Source organism: Abramis brama (genome assembly GCF_963993115.1).
Source record: "Abramis brama genome assembly, chromosome: 13".
Taxonomy (NCBI): domain Eukaryota; kingdom Metazoa; phylum Chordata; class Actinopteri; order Cypriniformes; family Leuciscidae; genus Abramis; species Abramis brama.
In genome coordinates, this window is record NC_139975.1 from 7,627,964 (window position 1) to 7,652,424 (window position 24,461).

At 38.8% G+C, this 24,461-nt stretch overlaps 3 protein-coding genes across 3 annotated transcripts; 2 read left to right on the forward strand and 1 right to left on the reverse strand.

Moving 5' to 3' along the window:
• Window positions 1-9,077, reverse strand: ctsf (cathepsin F). The gene is made up of 14 exons (XM_084133956.1): window positions 8,672-9,077; window positions 7,654-7,773; window positions 7,231-7,312; window positions 6,974-7,032; window positions 6,799-6,871; window positions 5,959-6,072; window positions 5,617-5,765; window positions 4,402-4,498; window positions 3,774-3,854; window positions 3,542-3,661; window positions 2,687-2,751; window positions 2,300-2,390; window positions 2,058-2,116; window positions 1-957 (listed from the first exon to the last, which is right to left on the reverse strand). The coding sequence occupies exons 1-14, from the start codon at window positions 8,906-8,908 to the stop codon at window positions 883-885; spliced, it is 1,422 nt and encodes a 473-aa protein (XP_083990082.1). The 5' UTR covers window positions 8,909-9,077; the 3' UTR covers window positions 1-882.
• A 318-nt stretch (window positions 9,078-9,395) lies between these two features.
• On the forward strand, window positions 9,396-13,794 carry trpt1 (tRNA phosphotransferase 1). The gene is made up of 7 exons (XM_084133957.1): window positions 9,396-9,662; window positions 9,762-9,843; window positions 10,060-10,229; window positions 11,566-11,743; window positions 13,270-13,326; window positions 13,405-13,515; window positions 13,678-13,794. The coding sequence occupies exons 1-7, from the start codon at window positions 9,603-9,605 to the stop codon at window positions 13,698-13,700; spliced, it is 681 nt and encodes a 226-aa protein (XP_083990083.1). The 5' UTR covers window positions 9,396-9,602; the 3' UTR covers window positions 13,701-13,794.
• A 342-nt stretch (window positions 13,795-14,136) lies between these two features.
• LOC311095445 (uncharacterized protein) lies at window positions 14,137-24,156 on the forward strand. Its single transcript, XM_084133951.1, has 2 exons — window positions 14,137-15,706; window positions 16,030-24,156. Exon 2 carries the CDS (start codon window positions 16,127-16,129, stop codon window positions 23,495-23,497), a length of 7,371 nt encoding a protein of 2,456 aa, XP_083990077.1. The 5' UTR covers window positions 14,137-15,706; window positions 16,030-16,126; the 3' UTR covers window positions 23,498-24,156.
• The last annotated feature ends 305 nt before the right edge of the window (window positions 24,157-24,461 follow it).

A 24,461-nucleotide genomic window follows, 5' to 3' on the forward strand; every position in this document is an offset into this window, starting at 1 on the left:
TACACATTTGGGAGTTTATTCAGCAATACAGGTTTGATAATGCATTAGAGATACAGCTGAGAGATTCATCTTTTCTAACACAAAACCTCAAAGAAATCTTTCATTGTGTGTTTGGAAGAAGCATCAGCAACTTTTTTCCCATGCATCCAAATATGCTCAAAAATGAGGAAGATGTGGGGGAAGGAAAAGAGCCACGCTTACATTAACGGAATGATCACAAAATACTGTGCAAATTCATAGTGTGCAAAATCTGGTTTCCAAGACTAGTATCTTAAAAATATTCTGTAAAATGCACTCAGATGTCTAAAATCCACTGTTGAAAATTGTCTAATCTATTAAGCAGGTTTAAAAGTGAACATGACACAAGCTCAATTCAGTGTTTTTGGAATTAAATTAAAAGTTATATAATTAAATACAGAACAACAAAACTAAAGTAAAGCACAAAATATTTAACTAAATTATCTAAAATCACAACACATTTTAATATTTGTATCAGTAACATGGTAAACAGTGTGCTGTTATCTTGTCCTTTGCTATTTGGTTATTTGCTGTGTCCGTAACATCACTGCACATGAGGATCTGAGGTAAATTATGTTAAATTCAGCTATTCTGAATGGAATGACTGATGACTAAAGCACATGATCTCAAGAGAAAATACTTCACATTTTTGAGCTATGGAGAATTATGTGCTTATATGGATGAAATATGTTCAGAATGTGTTTTAAACTTTTGTGTTCACAGGTCACATGATGACAAACCTCTGTAAAGAATCATTGCATGTTCATAACTGTTTTGCATTTTTTTTTGTATCCATGCTCTTTTGTGTGTGTGTGTGTGTGTGTGTGTGTGTGTGTGTGTGTGTGTGTGTGCGTGCGTGCGTGTCTAATTCACAACTGCAGATGAGCACATCTTGTTGATTCCACACAGTTTGGATCCTCTGTACAGGTAATAGTAACCCTATAAAAGAAGTATAGGAAAGACTTTAACATTTCTGTAATAATATATATTACATAGTCTATTGACATACTTATAAGTTATGAGCAGGACTAAATGTTGTCAAGAATTGTTATGTGATGATTTTGGCAGAAAGTCTACATGTATAAGTAATGTAATACTCTAATCATGGCAAATAACACAATTTTTAGATACTTTTCCATTAATAATTTTCTAACAATCAAACTTAGTAAACATGTTAAAGTGCCCCTATTATGCTATTTTCAAGGTTCCTTATTTTGTTCTGGAGGTCTCCTACAATAGGTTTACATACATCTAGTCAAAAATCACTTTAATTTTCTCATAATATACACTGCAACATCCCCTCTTTTCTCACAGTGTTTGAAACGGTTTGATAAAGGAATACCCTGTCACGGTTTGATAAACGTTTTTTCCTTTCTGAAAGTCTGCTCCAATTGGTCAGATTATCCAGTCTGTTGTGATTGGTCTACCACTTACAGCAAGCGTCAGAAAACCATTTGCTTTCGCAGCTCAGAAAACAGCGTCTTCTCGACATGTTGACAACATGAACCAAACTCTTGCAGTCTCAGCTACAACTACAGGGTTTGAGGGTCAAAGTAGACGTGGTTCGCGGGCAGCCAATGAAGACCACAGGCTGGAATTATGCAAATTTGTTACAGACCTATGTAGGTTCGAGCAAGAAGTAAGACTGTAATTACTGACGACTCGTTTCAGGCACTTCAGAATCGATTCTTCTTTCTTTAAGGAGACAATAACTTTATTTATCGTGCACTTTGATCCTTAAAACTTTGCAGAGCTTTACATTCACAACCAGCTACAGTATATTACACACTGCATGAAAGGTTATATTCGAAAAAGCATATTAGGGGCACTTTGTAAACATCGGTAATGTTTTTTTCCAGCATCAGTCAAGAATGGAAGTCTACAGAGGCCGTGCATTATTCATTTGAGCATATAATTAATTTTTAGAGCTCTGCTATTTTCTTAATAATACATGGCATGTGTGACTGATACAAGCAGACATGATTTTATTTGCACATGTGATACTGCACATTCAGGTGATTTTGTTTTTCATACTGTACCTGCTCTCCATAGTCCTCTCCCCAGCTGTTCTTGATGGCCCAGAATGGAGCGCCATTACCTGCACACAAAAGCAGAAAAACTCTGCATCACTTCGGGCACTACGCGACTCTGTTGCCTGGTTCTACATAGCTATAAATGTCTATCCAAGGTATTTTGAAATGGTCATTTGCTAAGCCTTGCCGTTAAACGCCTGAAGTTCAGATCTATATCAGTACAAACCATTTAAATCAAAATAACTCACGTTGTCCGTATCCCACAAGCAGCACAGCATGATCAATCATCCAGGGGTTGCAGAAGATTTTTAGAGGATGAGACACTCCCTTTCTATAGAACTGAAGACATCAACAAAATAGTCTAAAAAGGGCAACTTCAGGAAGTAACCAGGTAAAACAGCATTTTGTTTTTGTTGTACCAGATATATATGCTTGAATCTACATTAGCACCAGAAATGTGTGCTTTTAAAAAACAAAAACAACTGTTTTCTTATAATTTATATCCCTCATTATTACATCCTGTTGTATAGTATGCTGAAGTGTACTACAAATTTAACATTTTATCCAGGCAATATATTTTCATAACACATTTATCCAAGCTAACAGTATAATTTTCCATTGTTCATGTGTGTTACCTGCATGGCAAAAGCATTGAGGGCAGCAGACACCGGACCGTTCTCAGCCAGCCAAGCAGCAATAACTACAAGACATGAGAAAAATCAAGACATTTTAGACTAAAAGACAGACTGGAAACACACACTACTACTGTAAATGTTTTGGGGTCAATAAAAAAAAACAAAAAACTTTTATTCAGCAAAGATTCAATTGACGTGACTGTAAAGAAATTTATAATGTTACAAAATATTTATTTCAAATAAATGCTGCTCTTTTTAATTTCCTGGTCATCAAAGAATCCTGAAAAATATTTGTTTCCACACAAATAAGCAGCGTAACGGTTTTCCACATTTGATGATAAATGTTTCTTGAGCAGCAAATCAACATATTAGAATGATTTCTGAAGGATCATGTGACACTGAAGACTGGAGTATTGATGCTGAAAATTCAGCTTTGATCACAGGAATAAATTACATTTTAAAATAGATTCAAATTTAAAATGGTTATATTAAATTGTAAACCTATTATAGCAATATTTCTGTTTTACTGTAATTTATCAAATAAGTGCAGCCTTGGTGAGCAACATTAAAAAAAAATCTTACCACCCCCACATTTCTGAACAGTGGTGTATTTCCCTTTAAACACTGGGTGTGCTATAATTTTCAATGGTGCTGCATATTTAAGTATTAAGTAATACTTTTAAATTAAGTAAGATTAGCTTATAGCTCATATTTCTTTCCAAATGTTCTGATAAAATACAATTGATATTTTTAATTTCCTGCTTTAATTTCCTCTAGTGCAGGTATTTCCCTCATCAGTGTTGTTTTAATGTTTTTAATTGAATTGTGTTTATTATTTTCATCTCTCTCACTCACCGTTTTCATCGTTGGGCAGCTCGACAGAGTTGTTAATGTAAGCGGCCACCTTCCCTGTAGAGAAATCACAGCTCTGCTTTTTTCCCGTGTAGCTGTAGTCTGTTTCTGTCTCAAGACCTCCTTTAGGGGTGAAAAAAAGAAGGACATGGACATTTAGGACATGTTTACTCTTACAGATTCCCTGTAAGTTATTTGCCTTCTCGGGAATGACCTCCGCTCTGTTATTTCTTACCTAGCTTCTCGATGGCTTCATAAGCATTAGACGGCAGCCCACCTCCACATGCCTGGTCCAGCCTATCACAGTCCACTAATTCTGTTATGTAAAGAGGTGAGAGAAAACAAAGGAATTTAAACTCACATTTAGAATAACACCCTATTTTTTTTTTATCTCATGTTATGTATGGTGTTTGCTAAGGCAAGGCATTCATCTGGAAGCATTTGTGATATAGACATTGACACCTAAAATCGTGCAGTTTGTTGAGGAGAGGTTTGCTTTTCCTTTTCCACATCACCCTAGCACAATGGTGGAACAAAAAGTTTGGGGTCTGTAAGAAATTATTATTATTATTATTATTTTTAAACAAGTCTTATACTGCATCTTAGGCTGCATTCTGATCAAAAATACAGTAAAAACAAATTGTGAAATTGTTCTAATATGCTGATTTGTGAAATTCTTTGCAGAGAAAAGTTCAAAAGAACAGCATTTATAATCTTTTGTCACATTATACTTCTAATCTAATGTATTTAGTCACTTTTGATCAATTTGATGCATCTTTGCTGAATAAAAGAATTAATTTCTTTCAAAACAGAAATCTTACTGACCCCTTTTTGAACGGTAGTGTAGTACAGTATATATTTACCCTGCTCAGAGAGGGAAAGCAGCTCTCCAGTTTTCTTGAACCACTGTCCCTCGATGTTTCCAGTCACAGAAAATGCCCAGCAAGAGCCACACATGCCCTGCAACCGACAGTCAATTAAAACAATTATAATAAACCTCTTCATTCAAGTTTAAAGGGATAGTTCACCCAAAAATGAAAATTCTGTCATCATTTACTCACCCTCAAGTTGTTCCAAACCTGTATGAGTTTCTTTGTTCTGCTGAACACAAAGGAAGATATTTGGAAGAATGTTTGTAACCAAACAGATAGTGTATATATATATATTTTTTTTTTTTCCTACTATGGAAGTCAATGGGGACCGAGATCTGTTTGGTTACAAACATTCTTCCAAATATCTTCCTTTGTGTTCAGCAGAACAAAGAAACTCATACAGGTTTGGAACAACTTGATAGAATTTTCATTTTTGGGTGAACTATCCCTTTAACTCTGCAGACATACAAAGCATTCATATTTTGTTGATTCACTCATCATTCATCATATTAATCTTAATTCAATGAACCCTTATCCCATTGTAAAGCACTCTGAGTGTACTGTAGCATCTAAAAGCGCTATATTAAAAATCAATGCTTCGTTCAATTACACCTACTGATTAAAGGGATACTTCACCGATTAGCATTAAGCTTTGTATCAGTAGAAACCCGGTAGTGTTTTCGAATGACCGTGCTTCCCTCCCTCATGTCCCCCTGAGACGAGAGATTTCTGTATTGTGTGTCTGGAAAAAAACATCCGATGACTCCAAAAATCGTCATTTTGCGTCATCAGAGGCTTTTTTGGCCAGAGCCGAGAGACTCCAGCCAGTAGGAGGAGCTAGTTCCGCATGTTTTCAACCCGCCCATAGGGGGATCTCACGATAAAACGGCGTCTTTTCAGTTTTGAGTCAACTAGTAGACTAGTTGTATCATTTCTTCCGATACTGCCATCTGTAACCGGTAGGCGTGGCTTGGGAGTGGCCTCGTAGGGAGGCGAAGCAAGTGCATTCTGGGAGTTGTTGTCTTTCATCCACATGAGCCAAAAATACATTTTCTGGCTTTTCTCAGTCTAGAAAGCACCAACTGCTAAAATAATTTTACATTTATACTACATAAATTACCCAGTTTAAATACACATTCATCTTTCCAGCGGTGAAATATCCCTTTAATTCTAAACGGCTGATGCGAGTTAATCTGGCAGTCATACCTGGTTCTTCACAGAACTGACCGCCCCGTGATCCCTCCAGTCCCAGCTGTCAGGAGCGGCCTTGCTGGACGGGGTCGCTGGCTTCATCTCCTTCTTCAAACTCCACTGACTCAGCATTGGGTTCAGGTACATCATTCTGAACTCATCCTCTACACACATCGATGTGATTAGTACATTATAGAGAGACTTGCACATGTGTGTGTTTTTGGGACAACAGGAATGCACATCTGAATTATAAAAATGTTGACCTTGTCACTCTAAAATTGGCCACTCTACACTAATTGGTATTTTCCCTATATTTTCCTGAGCAATAAATGATCATCTAAAAATCCATAAACGTACCTGTGAGGTCACTGAACTTGGTGACCCCGTACTCGGCTGACCCCTGTTCCAGGGATTGCAGTGTTTGTGCCGTTTTCATATTCTCCTGGAAAATGCGCAAACGCTTCTCTGCCTCTGTGGAGTTTAGTGGACCAGTGGTTAATTAAGTACTTTTAATTGTGTATATCTAATACAAATAGACATTAACTGACATACTAATATAGAAAACTTATCAGTTTACATTATGGTATCCATGTGATAGGCATTATACATTAATATAACTAAAAATCACTTTAATATACATAAATATAACTACAAATCACTTTAATATTACTATTTATGAGTATCTATTTCACTGTAAACTGTACAGGTGTGACAAATTCATTGTAATCTAAAGTACACGACCATTCAAAGGTTTGGGGTCTGCATTTATGTGACCAAAAATACAGAAAAAAACATTAATATTATGAAATATTATTACAAATTATTATAACTATTTTCTATTGTAATATATTTTAAAATGTAATGTATTCCTATGATCAAAGCTGAATTCTCAGCATCATTACTCTAGACTTCAGTGTCACATGATTCTTAAGAAATCATTCTAATATGCTGATTTGCTGCTCAGTAAATATTTGTTATTAACAATGCAGTTTTGCTGCTTCATATTTTTGGGTAAACCCTGATACATTTTTCAGGATTCTTTGATGAATAGAAAGTTCAAAAGAACAGCATTTATTTGAAATAGAAATCTTTTGTGATATTATAAATGTCTTTACTGTCACTTTTGATCAATTCAATGCATAAAATAGTTAATTTCTTAAAAAAATTAATTTCTTTAATAAATTTCTTGTGTCTTACCTTCTTGGGAGCTGTATGTTCGGTTGTATGTGGTTATAAAGTTTTTAAACTGGGTCAAAAGCTCCACAGTTTCCTGAAAACGGCAAACAAAACAAAAAAGTAATGCATCACGAAAAGCTCACAAAATGTTTAATTAACTGTTGCAAATATTTTATTGAAGTGTACATTGCATTACCTTCATGGGTTTGCCATGGGTTAGGGGTACAGATGCAACCTTTTTGAGCTCCTTGGAAACTAAGACATACACAATATCAAAGTAAATATAAATGCATGTTGGGAAGAAAACCATTAAAAGTGGATGTATGATAAAAATAACTTTAATTCCTGTCTTAAAACATAATAATGAGAATTCATGTCTGTTTTACACTACAGCAGTGTATCATGTGATGAAGATGATTTGGACAGATCTGCCATCTGTCCCAGGCTACTGACCCGCAGGCTCGCATTTCTGTTTAAGCAGGGTGGATTTACTTTCCCAGGGAATGTCCCAAACCTCAAACAAACAAACCTCCGTCTGTGGAGAGACAGAGAATGGGTGTGGTTTAGGAGAGAGAATCATGTGTATAGTAAATTTACAATGGGCAAGTTCAGCTTCTGCCAAAGTGGTGCTGTTTTGCTAATTGTTTTAGTATTTGAATGAACAAAAGCATGGGGTCATCATACTGGATTTGTGCTACTGAATGGAATTGCACATTTTGTACATTAAATAAAAATCGCATGCATGCTAATAATGAACACACAAAAAAGAATCCCACCTTAAATGGTTCATGCAGTGCATTTTGACTATTAAGAGTTTGCCATTACAGACTCTGAGTAGTGACGTTTTATATGGATTAAGGATTAGTGTTTGCTAACCTTCTGTTTGTGGGGCTCTGGGAAAAATTCACAGGTGTCCACAGTGCTCAGCTCTAGGGATTTCTTACACTGAGTGCTTCCAATCTCTACCATAATACTGTACCGTATACCTTTCACCAGCTGTGGAAGACAGAACAGAAATTAAAGACACAAATCACTCTTTTTGAATAAGGGAATAACTATGGCTCTGTCATATCAAACTTCGATAAAGACATTTTGGTAGCACTTCTGATTTGTTAACATTCATTTACTAACAATGTGTAATATATTTTTACAGCAACTTTTGTTATTGTTAGTTACTACAAATGTTCATGTTAGTTTACAGTGTTAACAGATACAATTTCTGATGATAAAAATGTAGTAGTAAATGTTGAGATTAACGTAAGATAAATAAATGCATAAGTATTGTTCATTCTTTGTTCATGTTAAGTTAACCAATGCATTTACCGAAATCTTAAAACATTGGTTACATATTTCAATAAAGATTATATATTTACTTGATAACGATTACTTTTTTATAATAATTTATGTAACTAAATACATACATTGGTTACACAGAAACAATTATATCACAAACTGCAAGTATTTGTGGTATTTATATAACAGTGGGCTTTAAACGACCTTTAAATATACCGTCCTACAAACATTGGTAAATGTTCATAAGTGCGCAGCTTTCCTTTTATCTACTGTAATAAACCGCTGCGCAAAAGGCGCGCAGTGTTGTGGTGCTTGAATCCGCTCAACACTGTTATGTATGAGGCCTCTGCGCACGCTCTGCGCTTGTTTACGTCTAATCACATGAATGCGGTAAAAATAACTCCTTATAATAAACTTCATGTCCAGTATCGGAATAACGAATAGTCGTCATAAATAAAACATGAACCATGATAATACAAACAATTATTATATTCTGTCTACAGTTATATTGTATGCAGAATTAATGGTTTTGAATCCGTTAAAAACATTGTATATATTAGAAATTTCAAACGGATGATTTATAATTTTACGTTAACGTTACCTGTTTGCTGGCCGACAGGATTTTGCTAACACGGCGTATATGCATCGCATTGGAGCCCATATTATATCGTTCCTCGGCAAATTTCACTGCTTTCATAACCCCCGGGTCAGACTCCGACAGACGGACCGGGGACCCCGGAGCTCCGATAACCGGGCGATCCGGGCCATCTTCTATACCCAGAACCAAAGCGACCAGCACGCAGCAGGCGATTACGGGGTAACCGCGGATAGAGGACATGTTGTCGAGCTCTCGGAACAGAAAGCTACGGCGTAAGATCAGGCTTTTGTTTTGAGAGTGAGATCGTAAGCCCGCAGTGTTTTGTTGCTCCACTCGTCAGTTCAGTCTGCGAGCCGCCCCGCACAAAGATGGAAGACTGATGATGTGATGCCCCTCTCTGTGTCTGGGCGGGGCATGTTTCTTTAAAAGCTGAATAATAATAATAATAATAATAATAATAATAATAATAATAAATTGTTTGCTTGTGATTATAATAAGACGATAACTATTGGTAACAAAGGAAACATTTATTTTTTTTCAAGATGGTGTGAGGTAACGGTGGTATTTCCAACAAATAATTTTTTTTTTATTTAATCTAGATTTAAATAATGTTTTATCGATAATTCACTCTTCAAAAAACATTAAATCAGTGCAGTCACTCCCACTAGACGGCGTAGGTAGGATACACATAAACTTAGAAAATATAAAACATTCTTTACTGCCCCCTGTTGGTCAATGGATGGATGGGTTCATTAATGGCTGCTTCCATTATCGAAACGTGAAGTTCAGCAACGAAAGCTTATAGAAAGGAGTTTAAAAAATAGTTTTCGTACAGGTAAATAATCCAAGAAGAATTATACGAAACAAATAACTGCAGTAGCCCATATATCTTGTAGCTGTATTTGTGAATGACAATATCACAACAAGTGAAAAAATGGATTGTCAACCTCGAGGGAGAAGAGGAAGAGGAGGGCGAGGAAACCGAAATGAAGAGGTGGGGGGGGGGAGAAACGATCATTCATTCGTTATGTGTTACGCCATTATGTCTGTGCACTGTAATGAATTTGTTATTTCTGTTTTGTGTGTCTTTCAGAGCAGAGATGTGCGCCTGTCTAAATCTCTAACTTATGTATTACGCCATGGTGCCAATAAGATGGGTTTTCAGATGAACTCGGGTGAGAAGTGATATCCACAAACTAACTAGTCTGCTTACAAAATTGTTATTTAGGTATTGTGTGGAATGAAGTTCTTGTGGAGGATGATTCCTGTTAATATTGGACTAGACAGCAAATTATTCATTCACTTAGCACATGTTTTGGATTCAGTTTTTTTATTTATTTTTTTATCATCCCTGTTGTCTGTCTCTAATTCTTATGTGACCTTGTCCACAGATGGCTTTGTATTTGTGGAGGAAATTCTCGCACATCAGCAGTTCCGGTCATTTTCAGTGGAGGATGTGGAGCGAGTGGTGGCCACCGATGACAAACAGCGATTCAAGCTTTGCAACCACACTGAGAATGGTCGTCTTCAGATACGAGCCAATCAGGGTCACTCAGTGCAAGTCAGTGTAGTTCAGAAGTCACGTAAAGTCTACAGTCTTAATTTAAGATATATAGGTTTAAAGTAGTCAAGTAAGTAGACATCAGAAAATGGGTACACTGGTCACAAAGGCATGGACATGGTCAGCAACAATAAATAACATTTAAATGATTTACAATTGGTACTAAAGGGCCTAAAGTGTGCCTCCTACACCATAAGGTTTATGCCCAACATCACATGAACAAACAGGTCTCTGTCGGAGGAAGTGTTAACGGCAGTACTTCTGACTGCTATATCTATGGGCTTTTAAGGTAATCAGCTAACCTAGCTAGTTGTTTTTATTGTTTCTGTTTGATTTAAGTAATTAAATGTTAGTGAGAAGAGAAATTTTTTGCTCGCTCCTTTGAAGGTATCTTGAGTATATATTTGTTCCTGTTTTACAGAATACGGAAGTTTGTTACACATAACCCCCATTACACCACCCCCACCAGCCTGAACCGTTGATACAAGGCAGGATGAATCCATGCTTTCATGTTGTTTACGCCAAATTCTGACCCTGCCATCTGAATGTTGCAGCAGAAATTCAGACTCATCAGACCAGGCAATGTTTTTCCAATATTCTATTGTCCACTTTTAGTGAGCCCGTGTGAATTGCCTCAGTTTGCTGTTCTTAGTTGACAGGAGTGGCACTGGTGTGTCGTCTGCAGCAGTTGTTCATCTGCTTCAAGGTACGACAGTCGTCAAGATCTCAAGATACGACTTGAGATTCTCTTCTGCAGACCTCGGTTGTAACGAGTGGTTATTTGAGTTACTGTTGCCTTTCTATCAGCTTGAACCACTCTGGCCATTCTCCTCTGATCTCTGGCATCAACCAGGCATTTTCACCCACAGAACTGCAGCTCTCTGGATATTTCCAGACCATTCTCTGTAAACCCTAGAGATGGTTGTGTGTGAAAATCCCAGTGGATCAGCAGTTTTCTGAAATACTCATACCAGCCCGTCTGGCACCAACAACAATGCCATGTTCAAAGTCACTTAAATTACATTTCTTCCCCATTCTGATGCTCAGTTTGAACTTCAGTGGATCGCCTTGACCATGTCTACTTGCCTAAATGCATTGAGCTGCTGCCATGTGATTAGCTGATTAGATATTTGCATTAACAAGCAGTTGAACAGGTGTACCTATTCAGGTGTATGTATATATAATTTGTGATATACTAATCTAGTTTATTCACTGAAAAGTGTCAAATAAATAAATGTAATGTAAATCTTACAGATTCTTTAAATTTAAAAAAACTTGATGTAAATTGTGTGATTTATGTATTCATTTAACTTATCCTAGAATGTGTCTCTTCAAGGTTAAAGATCTGGAGTTGAGAAAGGTTGCACTTGATGATCCGGACTATCCAAGAGAAGCTGTTCATGGCTCATACATGAAACACTGGTCCTCTATACGCAGTCAGGGCCTCAGCAGAATGACCAGAACTCACATACACCTGGCACCTGGGCTACCTGGAGAGGGCGAAGTCATCAGTGGTGAGTGACATGCAGTGCCGTGCAGATTAAGATTATTTTCTAGAGATCTATATTTCATGTGAGTATGTATGTATGTATTTAGCAGGGATGTGATTTTTCCGGATTAATCCGGAATTCCGGATTTTCCAACCTGAAAATGTGACCTACGTGAATCATGCAGATCTGTAAAAAAAAAAAAAAAAAAATGGGGGGGGGGGGGTAATCTCACAGCCGTCACCATGGTAACCCGGGACGGAACCACAATCGCGGCCACACCGGGCGGCACGTCAACATGGTTACAGATGGCAGAGAGATGCAATCTTTCCCCGCCCAGCGAGTGCTTGAAGTGCGTCAGAAACAGAGCGCGCGCGCGATCAGTTGTTGGTAATTTGTTGTGTAGCGTGCGCGACGCCGCATCCATATAGACAGCATTGCTTTTTTTTGAGGGCGCTTAACACACAGGCTCGTAGAAACGGGCCTGGCAGCTCGCGCCAGTTCTAGACGCGGTGAAAGTTTCCTGATTGTGACGGATGGCCGAATTTACGTGACACATTATAAATGAGCATTATAGTCTGCGATAGATACAGTGCCAAAAAGAAGAGAAGAGGATAAAAGGGGATAAAGACAGAGGTAAAGTGATGTAGTGAATGAACAGTTTATCTAATTGCATAGGAGTAAGATACTATAATTTCATGGCAGTTATTTTTACCTTAAACTTAATGTTAGCAGTTGTTCTGAGTTCTCCAGACTGTGTGATTTTGTTACAATCATGTCAGTTTTAAGACGCATTTTTTATTATCACTTTTTTATTAATGTTTTACCCTACAGTTGTGCAGTTTTGGGGGGAATACAGTAGGCTACAGGCCAAAAGTTTGGAAACATTACTATTTTTAATGTTTTTGAAAGAAGTTTCTTCTGCTCATCAAGCCTGCATTTATTTGATCAAAAATACTGATTTTTTTTTTTTAATATTGTGACATATTATTACAATTTAAAATAATTGGTTTTCAATTTATTATACTTTAAATTATAATTTATTTCTGTGAAGCAAAGCTGAATTTTCAGGATCATTACTCCAGTAATCACATGATCCTTTAGAAATCATTCTAATATTCTGATTTATTATGAGTGTTGGAAACAGTTCTGCTGCCTAAAATATTTGATGAATAAAAGGTTAAAAAGAACTGCATTTATTCAAAATAAAAAAAATATTTTCTAATAATATAAATCTTCTTTACTATCACTTTTTATCAATTTAACACATCCTTGCTGAATAAAAGTATTGATTTATTTCAAAAAAAGAAAGAAAAAAATTACTGAACCCAAATTACTGACCAGTAGTGTATATTGTTACAAAATATTTCTATTTTTTTTTTTTTCAGTATATTTTCCTGCTTTTTTGTCCTTAGCCAATCACATGCCTGATTTAGGCATGCATTCATGCACAACAGATTAGGATAGCAGAAAGCAGTCCAGACCAAGCATGCAATTCACCTTATATGTAATTCAGTTCATTTACAGTTCAATGACCTCTTTTCTGTTTATAGGTATGAGACAGAGTTGTGAGTTGGCTGTGTATATTGATGTTGCGAAAGCTATGTCAGGTATTAAGTATAAACCAGTATAAAGATAATATACATTTAATATTTATAGTGCAGAAGTCCTAATGATCTCTCTCTCAGATGGGATTGAGTTCTTCTGGTCTGAGAACGGTGTGCTTTTGACCTCTGGAGATGCTGCTGGGTTTTTAGCTCCACGCTATTTCTCTCGAGTGCAAAGACTAAAACCCTCACGTGAGTCACTGTCACAGCCAGATCATAAACTTACTTAACTCCTAGAGACAGATTCATTTTCTTTCCATTTATTGTAGTTAAATAAAAATGCATTTGATATTTTATCAACGGTGCATATTGTTGATAATTCGATTTTAAGAGCTGTTTCTTTTTTTCTTACAGCTTGTGAAATTGAACTAGATTAGCTGTTGGAGAAGATCTCTTTCTGACTATAAAACCAAAAATTGGAGATGTTCATTCAACCTATCTAAATAAAAACAACAAAATGTTTCATTTGCACAGTCAGGCTACATTATTTATTATCAGGGTTGATTAGACCCCAGAATCAATAGAAATAAGACTGGATTCTGATCAAATGAACAACACCCACAGATGACTTTGGAAAGGATTCATGGGAAGACGTGTACATGTTGGTCTTTTTATTTGCGACTTTTACCTCATGTAGAACTGCTGTGGAGTTGAACAATGGTTTGTGAATATGCTCTATTAGATTGAGTCATGATGTTCATGCAGGAAATTAACAAATAAGGGAATAGTGTTGGTGCAGTGTTAGAATTAATTAATTGAAATACGCTATTTATTACATATTTTTAGTTTTTTTTTTTTTTTGTTTTTTTTTTTCAGGTGTCTTGTAATCCAGGGCAAGGACAAAATTTTAGCTTTAGAATTTCAGAAAGTCTGCAACATATCTGATATCACACATATCTGTGTGTGATGTTTTGCATACAAATTGTCAAGTGACATCCTAAGCCTGTTTTATTTGTGGGGCAGTTTCCCCCCCACTGCATATTTGTCAAAAAATAGAATATCTAAATACACTGACCTCAAGATAGAGATGTGTCATGTTACTGCAGGGGGATTTCTGCAATCATATTTATGTACATTGCGCTAGACAGAGACCAATAACAGGCAAAGATGTTTTTTATTAAATGCTTTTGTGTTGTCTTATTAAAATTACTACAGTTTTCTGTGAACTAGAGTCATGCTGGCTTTCAGTTGACTTTTCAGACACAACTACTAGAAATTGCTGCTTAGCGAAACTATATCTATTCTAACCAAGTTTTGTAAAAGCTCACAACCATTCAGTCAAAGATATTAAATGTCCGGTGGCTTCATGAGATGCAAGTCTCTAGCTTTAATTCATGGTCATTGAGAATTGTGTTTTGACTGTCCATCAGATGATCAAAGACCTATTCTTGGTACTGTCATGCTGCTTCTATCAGTAGTGTTGTGTGGACACTAAATCCCTGCATTGCAGAAGTCCTCAGCATTCTTTCACTATAAGGTGGTGGACTAGTTTATAATCACATGAAACAAATGTACTTTGATGCTCTGAACAATAGGCACAAAAAGTGGAAAGGAGAAGATAGCTTATGTCACAAGTTAAAGTGGTCACTAGGTTAAATCACTGATGTTTAATTCAATTTTTTTTACTTGTAAATAATTTTGAATTGACAACATTTTTAAGCTCAAAGCAATTAATTATGATGTATTTATCTTTTATAAGGCTCTTTATATGAAAGTGTCTGCTAAACAAATAGATGTAAATGTAAGGAAGAGTTTTCAAGAGCTGGATGTTGCAATCAAATACTACAGAAAGTTCAGTTGGTGTATATTTTGTAAAGTTGCCATTTTCTGTCCTCTGTGTGTCTCTAGGCAGCCTCTCAAAGCAAAGTTTCCCCTAATAGAAGAGGTCTAAAATTAGTGAGCCTCTATGACTGTCTTGGCCTAGTGTGTCAGATTCCTTTCACAGACTCTATCTATTCCATTGCAGCACCTGCTCCTAGCTGTAACACCCTATTAAGCTTGGCAGAGACATGTCCAAGCATGATTAAAAAAGCTTCAGGTCAGGTTTGTGTCCTTTTTCTGTGTATGCTTGTGTCTCTTTAAAAAAAAAAAAAGTGGTGTCAATTAATGTTTGAAATAACCAGGCTCCGTGAGCTCAGACAGGGCTAAGGGTACAGGAGTCGTAGCATTTTTTTTTTTTTGGGCTTAGCTTGAGGGGCTGGACATATCTGTGCACTGAGTGGCCTGTTACGATGAAGGGTCAGTTTGGCACTCGGAAAACTGGATCCCCCTGTTGGAGCCTCATTCACAGCTCATGGTACAGTGCATAACTGTCCCCTGTAGTTGTTCTCTGGAGGGACTGTTCCATTCAAACTCGCCATGTGGACAGAAAACACCAGAAAAGGCAAGTATCATATCTGATGACTTTTATGTGAACTTTGATATCTGCATGTATGTTGTTACATGTTTCACCTTACAAAGTTACTGTATATATTTTTGCGTCAGTTTGCATGAGGTATGTTTGTGAGTAGTTATAAGAGTAATGCTCTAATCTGATAAGTAATACTGTTTACTATTATTAAGCAGACTTTTGTATGTGCAAAGTAACTATTATTTGCTCTCAGAAGATGAACTTGGTATATAAAGCTACAAGAAAACATTTTGTCATGAGAATTATATTCTCTTTACAGTAACAAGTTTTCGTGACTGTTTCTTTTGATGTTTTAGGTCTGAAAACATTCAAAATTTGCTGAATGACCAGTTCAGGCATTTATAAATGGCTCAAGTGTGACAACCCAATGCCTCTGCTATCTGAAGTGAAGAAATGGAGCGCTGGGTTTTAGAGGGAGACAGCTACTCTTTCCTTCGCAGTGCTCCACAAACGTTCAACCTGCAGAGTCGTGAAGGGCCAAATCGCGTGGAGATTTTTGACATCACTTCAATCCCCAACCATCGTAATGCTATATCAGAAACAACCTGCCTATGTGACATTTTTGGGGATGACGGCGACTCGCCATCACTTTCCAGTAGCCCAGCCTCTGTGACATTTGTCAGAAGAGAAGTGGATCAGCCTTTTCCAATAGATGATGCCAATGACTCTTCAGGATCTTATCACACTGCCAATGGATCTGACTTAAGCGACAACACTGAAGTCACTTACAACACACCTTCTCCAAAAAATATACTGGATTTTTCCACATCGGACACCAGGGAATCACATCCACATTCAGATGAATCAAACATCTTATCTGATTCTAAAAATGGACTTAACCCACTTGATTACACACCACCTGCAACCAAAGTGAATGTTAATGACCTTTCACATACTGGGAACATTTGGAAAGAACCTCAAGTGTCAGTGAGCGCTGCCCCAGTGAATGAAAAGAAATGTACAAATGCTTCTGAACCACAGGACATGGATTCAACACCATCTATAAATCAGATTATTCCAGAAAAGGATCTTTCTAATCCTACATCTTGCCCTTCAGAGAAAGAACCTGCCACTTTTGAGCAAGAAGAATTTATTACAGCACCTCAACATACAAGTACAAGCCCATTTTTAGATAAACAAGACTGCATACCTATATTTGAGTCTACTAACTGTGAACCCTTGGCAGAATATCCACTTGAACAAAATAATGTGGTGTCTTCTGAGAGCAAAGAAAATATGAACTATCATAGTCCACAAGAGGAAAACGTTCTCCTTGCACAAAGGATGATTATCTGTGGCTCTGCGTCAGAACTGTCAACCACTTCTCCAACAGACTGCCGTCCTATTCAGGAAATGTCTACTTCACCTGCAAACAGAGATATTAATATCCTACCCATACCCAGTGTCATGCCAGAGCCCAGATTAAACTCCATCTCCCCTGTAAGCAGGGAAATTAGCTCCACACCTGCATCCACAGGCAGATCTTCACCTGAGCTGCTGAATTTGTGCTCAACTCAATTGGGGAACACATCAGAGTTTCCAAACTTGGAAGACACTGATGGTGCATCTTTTTCAGTATCTACATCTACCAGTGATAATGTGGAAATTGATTCCCTATCTGTGTCTGCAATTTCCACTGAAACAAGAGGACAGGTGTGCTCATCCATAGATGGCAGAGAAAGTCTGGAATCACCAGAGATCAATGAAACATGCTCTTCTCCTGATCACTCAGCACCTGCTTACTCACCAGAACCAGTAATATTTAACTCACATGTGGGTTACACTATCAGCCCATCACCTACAAATGAGAGAATAATTTCTTCAACTGAACCTGAAGCCTCACCATCCTCCCCTGTAAGCACAAAGAGTGACTACAGAGATATCTCCTCATCTCCTGATCACTCAGAACCAGCTAACATTCACTCATCTCTGGGTTACACCATCAGCCCATCACCTACAAATGAGAGAATAATTTCTTCAACTGAACCTGAAGCGTTACCATCCTCCCCTTTAAGCACAATGATTGACTACAGAGATGTCTGCTCCTCTCCTGATAACTCTGAACCTGAAGCCTCACCATCCTCCCCTGTAAGCACAAGGATTGACTACAGAGATATCTGCTCCTCTCATGATAACCCAGAACCAGTAAACATTCACTCTTCTCTGGGTTACACCATCAGTCCATCACCTACAAATGAGAAAGGGGTTTATTCAACTGAAACTGAAGCCTCAACATCTTCCCCCTGCTGTCACGTTGATATCTACTCCTCTTCTGATCACTCCGTTTCAGCTCACTCATCAGAACCAATGGGTTATACCATCAGCCAGTCACCTACAAATGAGAGAATGGTTTATTCAACAGAACCTGATGACCTGCCATCCTCCCCTGCCATCAATGAAAATGACTACAGAGCAACACCAACATGCAGTAGAGATTCCACGCCTGCATTAAGGAGCATTACCTCCACTCCAAACAGCAGAGAACACTACCTTACACCAGAGCCCATTTCCCCAACCCCTTCACTAGAATTGAGATCAGTCACCTGCTCACCCGAAATCAAAACAATATCTTATAGTGTTCTGCCACACAATACAAAATCCCCTGTGATTGGAGGCATCACGTATAACGTTTCACCAAATGAAGATTTAACACAATCACCTGTGGTAGAGACAACTGTCTCTGGCAAATCTTCTGAAACTTCCAACTCTCTTTTTGGAAATGACACCTCTGTCTCACCTACCTCAAGGAACTTTTTGTCAACACCAGAGAGTAGATCAAGGCCCTCATCAACTGCATCAGACCATACCAGAGACACGGCACTATCCCCTCATCTCCAAACCGAGCCTTCCATCCCTCTTGAAAAAGCAGAAAATATGCCTTTACCCATAATCTTTAAGGAAATTAATCCTCAATCTCCTAACCCAATAGACAGTGATCATTTTAATGACGTTGCTGACACAGAGACCTTCAAAAGCAGTCCATCTGTCCCAGATGAATGTGCAGGCGGTGGACCACAAATTCTTAGCCAAATGCAGATCTTGCAAGATTCACCATCTAAACATTCAAGTATTGGGTCGTCCACAGTAAAAATGGAGCAAAATCAGGAAATTGTCACTGACAACATAACAGATTTAACTGTCTGTGGAACACCTGCCTCTCTGAGTCCATGGGCTTCATCTGTGCCAATGCCAGTGACATCTGTAGAAAAGAAACAATGCCATATTGAGGTTTATGATAGCAACAAGGGAACAGAAATGTTGGAAAATGATTGCCCAAGCAGTGACAAGAGGCAAAGCCAAGTGCCTGTAGCTTTAAGAGAAAGTCCAGGGGTTATCAGTAGGGACAGTGGTGGTAAATTTGACAGCCAGCTATGCAGGGAAAAGGAGGAGAGTGGAAAGAGGGAGGGAGAGGGGGAGGAGACTATGAGAGATAGTAGTTACAGAGGGCAACAGGTTGAGCTGTCATTCAGTGCCAGGAATAGAAAAGGGCCTGCAGGCCACAGCCCAGCACTCTCAAGTCGAGACCCAAAGTCGGGAATTCCAGCTCGCTGTTATTTTGAGTCGCACCCAACAACTCTGCAGCAACAGAGTCCGCTCAGATCTCAGGGCTCACAACAAGAGAACAAGGGTGGCGCCAGGAGGCTCAAGTCAACTGGTAAACACAGCAGTGCAGGCTTTCTTTCTCCTGAGTATACTGGTGAGAACTCCAGCATGGGAAGTGAGTTAGATGAAGCAGATAATGAAGTAAAATGGTTTACAGATCTGGCCTTCAGAAGTCTGTCTAGCCCTCAGGTGGATTATTTGGATGTGTACAATTCAAGCCACAGGTCATCAACAAATGTTTCTCAGCAATCGACCGTAGACAGCCCTGGTGCTGTTGCATGGATGTCCTACGCAGACTTACGTGGCTCAGCGTTACATGAAAACGATGGCTCATCTTTTCTACCCCGTGACAGCCTGGACCCAAACAAACACTTTGAAATGGGGAGTTTTGAGTGTGTGGATGTTGCTTTAGAGAGCAAAGAAGAGTCCAGTAGAGGAAAGAGAACAGTACCTAAAAGGCAGATACAACTGTTAAGGCGGAACACAGATGAAACAAAACATAAAGGGAACTCTGAAAATGTTTTGAATTCACCCTCAACAAGTAGGCACTCACAAAACAACCTTGTTCGTCAACATAGCACACCAGCTTTTGTGCAAGAGGTGTTTTCCAAGGAGGTACCAGATTCACCACAAAATTACAGGAAAAGGACATTGCAGAAGTCTGTGTCTTTAGATGATGGCTCCCCTAAGACACAAATGGCATCTTGCATTATCAAGAGCGTGTTGTCAAAGAAAATGCAAGATGCGCAAAAAGACTCACCAAAAAGTGCAGACCCAAGTTCATCTGGAGATAAAAACAAACGTCCTGATATCAGCCCCAGCTCTTTTGATGATGTACCAAGTGATATGGAGAGGCATAGTTTAAGCTCTAGCCAGCAATCTGAATGTTCTTTTTTATCTAAAGATGTTGCTGTTGAAGGGGAGAGATTTTCACATCGTCAGCTGAAAAAGTGTGCCCCAAAAGTTCCTCCAAAACCATTCTTAAGACCTGCGTTCTTTAACACTGGGGAAGCTCAGGTTGCTGGCAACATTACAAGTGAAGAAAAAAAGCCTATAGTGGTCCTTACATCAGTTGAAGACAAAATACATGTGAAACAAAACAGCAAGAGTAACGAGAAGGAGGAAGGAGGGGGCAACCTTGGAGAGAAGTACAATGGTGACTCAGCAAATGCCAGTGTCAGAAACACAAGTCCTGCTGTTGCCACTCCAGCAATAAGCATGCAGAGCAAAATGACAAGCAGAGAGACAAAGCGCCAGACGACACCAGAAAACCAGGAACAACTGACTGGAAAGAGTGTATTTATGTCAAAAACTCCAGAAATAACTTTGAAACCTTCCTCTAACAAAGGGAAAAAGACATCTTCTCTGAAAGTGTCTCTATCCCCTGACATAGAACATTCCAGAGAAATGTCTGAATCTCAGTCAATGGAGAATGCTTCAGAAGATATGAGCACCAAATCTAGTCAAAAAGTCATAGAGACAGAAGAAGATGATGAAATCAACAAAAAATCTATTATACATAAAGTTAGGGATGTGAGGAAGTTAGTAAAAAACACATACAACCTCTCTTTCAAAGCGTCAAATTCAACTTCTGAAGACACAGTCATTCAAGAGAAAAGAGAGCAGCCGCCACAAACTACTCCAGCCTTACACATTGAATGTAAAGCCATCAGTTGGAAGGACAAACAAACATCGGGTAGCAAAACAATCCACTGTCAAGTTGAAAAACAGCCTGTTGACGTATCAAAAATATCACAACCATTAGTGGGCATAGATACAAGAAGAGATGCTGACATCCCTAAAATAACACCCAAAGCTTCTTTGCCAAAGACAGAGTCACTACGAAAAGAATCAGATTCTCACTCTACAATCATAAATGGATTACCTGAATCAGATAATATCACTAAGAGGTCTTATACTCACTTTGATCAGAGTACTAAAATGCCGCCTAGACCTCCTAGTAAGGAGCGGGAAATTTCTGCATTAGTGGTTCTGCCGGATGGCACATCCAAATCAAAGACCTTTGATCTTACAATCCCTGACTCAACTCAAATGGAAGCTACAAGCAACAGTCACTCTGTATCCATGCTATTGAAAGAGAAAGGTATGCAGGCTGATATTGGAGTGTGTGATGTTCTTACAGAAGGTGCAAGTGCTACAGCTAAACATGTTAACAGGCTTGAGGTACCTGTACAGGCCTGTTTATCAGAAGGATTTTCTAGTGAAGCACAAGTAAGGGCAGAAAATACAGCATTGCCTTGCAGTCCAACAGCTCTTGTCAACAATTCTTCAAGGACATCCCGACAAAGTGAAAGTCCCAAGGAATCTTGGGAATCATCAAAGGAACAAGAAAATAAGAAAATAACTGCCACCACAACTATGACACAAAATCCAACTTATCTAGCAACATCTGACAAGCAAGAGGTGAGGTCTTTTTCAAGTAGTACAAAAAATAATGGCACACCAGTGAATGCATCAAAAGAGATTGAGTTACCAATACAAGTGAGGTCAATATCGACTGATAGGCTAAAGTCATTTGTACCACAAAAACCCAGCTATAAACAGTCATTTGCAGAAATTAGGTCAGTGTCAAGTGATACACCAAAAGCAGATGCTCAAGCATCATCTGTTATTAAGCATCAAACCAGATTAAGTAGTGAGTCGAATAAAAATGAAACGCCAACCGTGATACACAAGGATCAACCAAATGATGCTTCATCAGGAGATACAAAAAGACTGGCTGTATCAAGCAACAAACCACCACCCATCCCAGTCACAACAACTCCAAGTTCTGTGCAGAAATCCACCACAATGACACTGGCCAGTCTGGATCAACAGCAATCTTCTGCTTTCTTTCAAACTACCAGCACTTGCCAGCAGCAGGCCCCATCATTCAGTCAAGACCATTCAGTGTTAGATAGTTCCTTTGCTTCTAACTCATCAGGAGCACAAGCCCTTGGCCACACACAATCTGTGACAAGAGCATCATCTAATAATCGTTTTCACACAGATGACTATCTTTTCTATGCTACAGATGATCCCCCCAGCTATGATGAGCGAGAGAGTTTCAGCCCGCTACGGCTGTCAGACTTGCCCCCACAAAGGCCTTGCAGGTATCATCCAACCACTAAGCAATCTCCATGCTCCTGCACACTAAGTTCCCACTCACATCAAGGACATCCCCACCACAGTCCACAGGAACGGGTACCAGCAGCCTCTCGGTCTCCAGGCCAAGTCCTTACCTGTCCGGGAGCTCCTCCACAAGCTCAAGTTCGTCCTCAACAGTGCAGACCAGATGCTCTACCTGTCTCCAATACCACAATACCCCACGGCTCAGCTTTGATTCAGCCTCTACACAACCCACGAGCCTGTCCTGTTTCAAATTCACAGTCCTACTGTGATGACCAACCATCAACTTCTGGGCTGCTTTCAGACAGACGCCCAGCTAATCATCCTTCACCTCAATCGGCAGCTTCTGCTCCCTATCATGAGTACTCTCATTCAGCTAATATGTCTACTCTGGATCCCAGGCCTCAGTTGTTTAATCCCCAAGATTTACCACCATCTTTTGCTCATGATTACACAAATGAAGGCCCGGGTGGAGCCAGTGTATTGTATCCAGAGAATGCAAGTGGGCTCAGCTGTGGCCAAGGTCCTCGTCGTGTTCTTCTTGATCCTGAGACTGGAAAATACTTCTACATTGAGGTACCAATGCAGCCACTCAGAAAAATGCTGTTTGATCCTGAATTGGGCCAGTATGTGGAAGTTCTCATACCGCAGCAGGTAATGTCCCACTCAGGCCTGTATCCACCAGCTGCACCACCCTACTCCTCTTTGCACAGTCCAGGGTTGCTTGCACCACAGTACCTACCTTATGCAATGCCATCTTACCCAGCAATCCCAGGCAGTGCCCAACAAGTTCGCCATCCGGAGCCGCCTCCTGTCCCCACCACGCTTCACCAGACTTCCTTAAGGTATGGAAGCCCTGCGAGCCAGATGCCAAAAAATGAACCCAAAGGCCACTCATCGCTGGATCAAAGCTATCTTGAGAGCATGTATTATATCCCCACTGGGATGAATGCAAGCCCAAATTCAACGCCTTCAGACTGCTACCACAAGGCACCTTCAAGCATGCCTCCTTCAGGGGGAAGAAGAGCATGAAACAACAGTAGATACATGGTCTGTTTACATTTGGAATCTGTTCTAGTCAGCAGCGTTTTTAATTTAAGCTGTGTTTTTAAAAGTCAACAGTTGTAAGACAGTATTAATGCTGGTTTTATTGAAACAATTACTGTAAAACACAATGTTAACTACTTAAAAAGACCCAAAACAGCTTTGCTGTTGTTTTTCTGTTTGCTGTTTTCCTGACATTTATGGTTGTCGTTCTCCTCATGGTTGTCATTATCTATCTGATATTATTTCACTGTATTATTTGTACAGTATCTAAGTCCTAGACCTTTCTTGCAAAGGCCAAGCTTATGCAATGGTAGGCCTTATCATGATTTAATCAATGCCTTCTTTGAAAACCCTTAATAGTTTATTTCTGAAGGGATTTGTTGTTACAGCTATAGTAATGTGTGTGGCATTTCACTTCTAAGTTAAGTGATATTTAACGAATACAAGTGACATAACTTGTAATTGCTTTGTGCGAAGCCTTTCATGTGCACTGGGATGTGCAAGTAAATCCTGTACATTTGGGTGGATGAGCAAGATCCATCAGGTCATTGCTATTAAAATCACATATTTTCTATCATCAGAGGATTGCCATTTACTATTTTTTACACATGTATACTCCCCATTAAAGATAACTGTCTGCAAAATCCATGTCTCAGATTTTTCTCATTAAATAATGTTGTTAACTGCCACATATGACCTATTTGAGTAAGAGTAAAGCTAAAAGCTATAGTGTCCTTTAACTTCTAAATTACTGCAACATTATTATGCCCAGAGGTAAAAGAAGTTTCCAAGTTTGGGAGAACCACACTTGCCAGCCACGACACGCACAATAGAAGATGACGCGCCTTGAGTTTAGGGCTACTGCTGGGCTATTGTTTTTATCTCAGGATGACATCTAGTGGACAAGGTCAAACATTTGTGTCCATCATTATGCTTTCTTTCAAGAATG

What these genes read in the sequence shown, in the direction of transcription:
- ctsf (XM_084133956.1), bottom strand. Translation starts at nt 8,908, where the DNA reads ATGTCCTCTATCCGCGGTTACCCCGTAATCGCCTGCTGCGTGCTGGTC. An exon ending in TGAAGCCATCGAGAAGCTAG is followed by an intron (nt 3,662 to 3,773) that starts GTAAGAAATAAC and finishes TCACCCCTAAAG; the next exon opens with GAGGTCTTGAGACAGAAACA. An exon ending in TCAATGCTTTTGCCATGCAG is followed by an intron (nt 2,391 to 2,686) that starts GTAACACACATG and finishes TGATGTCTTCAG; the next exon opens with TTCTATAGAAAGGGAGTGTC.
- trpt1 (XM_084133957.1), top strand. Translation starts at nt 9,603, where the DNA reads ATGGATTGTCAACCTCGAGGGAGAAGAGGAAGAGGAGGGCGAGGAAAC. An exon ending in GGGTTTTCAGATGAACTCGG is followed by an intron (nt 9,844 to 10,059) that starts GTGAGAAGTGAT and finishes CCTTGTCCACAG; the next exon opens with ATGGCTTTGTATTTGTGGAG. An exon ending in GCAAAGACTAAAACCCTCAC is followed by an intron (nt 13,516 to 13,677) that starts GTGAGTCACTGT and finishes TTTTTCTTACAG; the next exon opens with CTTGTGAAATTGAACTAGAT.
- LOC311095445 (XM_084133951.1), top strand. Translation starts at nt 16,127, where the DNA reads ATGGAGCGCTGGGTTTTAGAGGGAGACAGCTACTCTTTCCTTCGCAGT.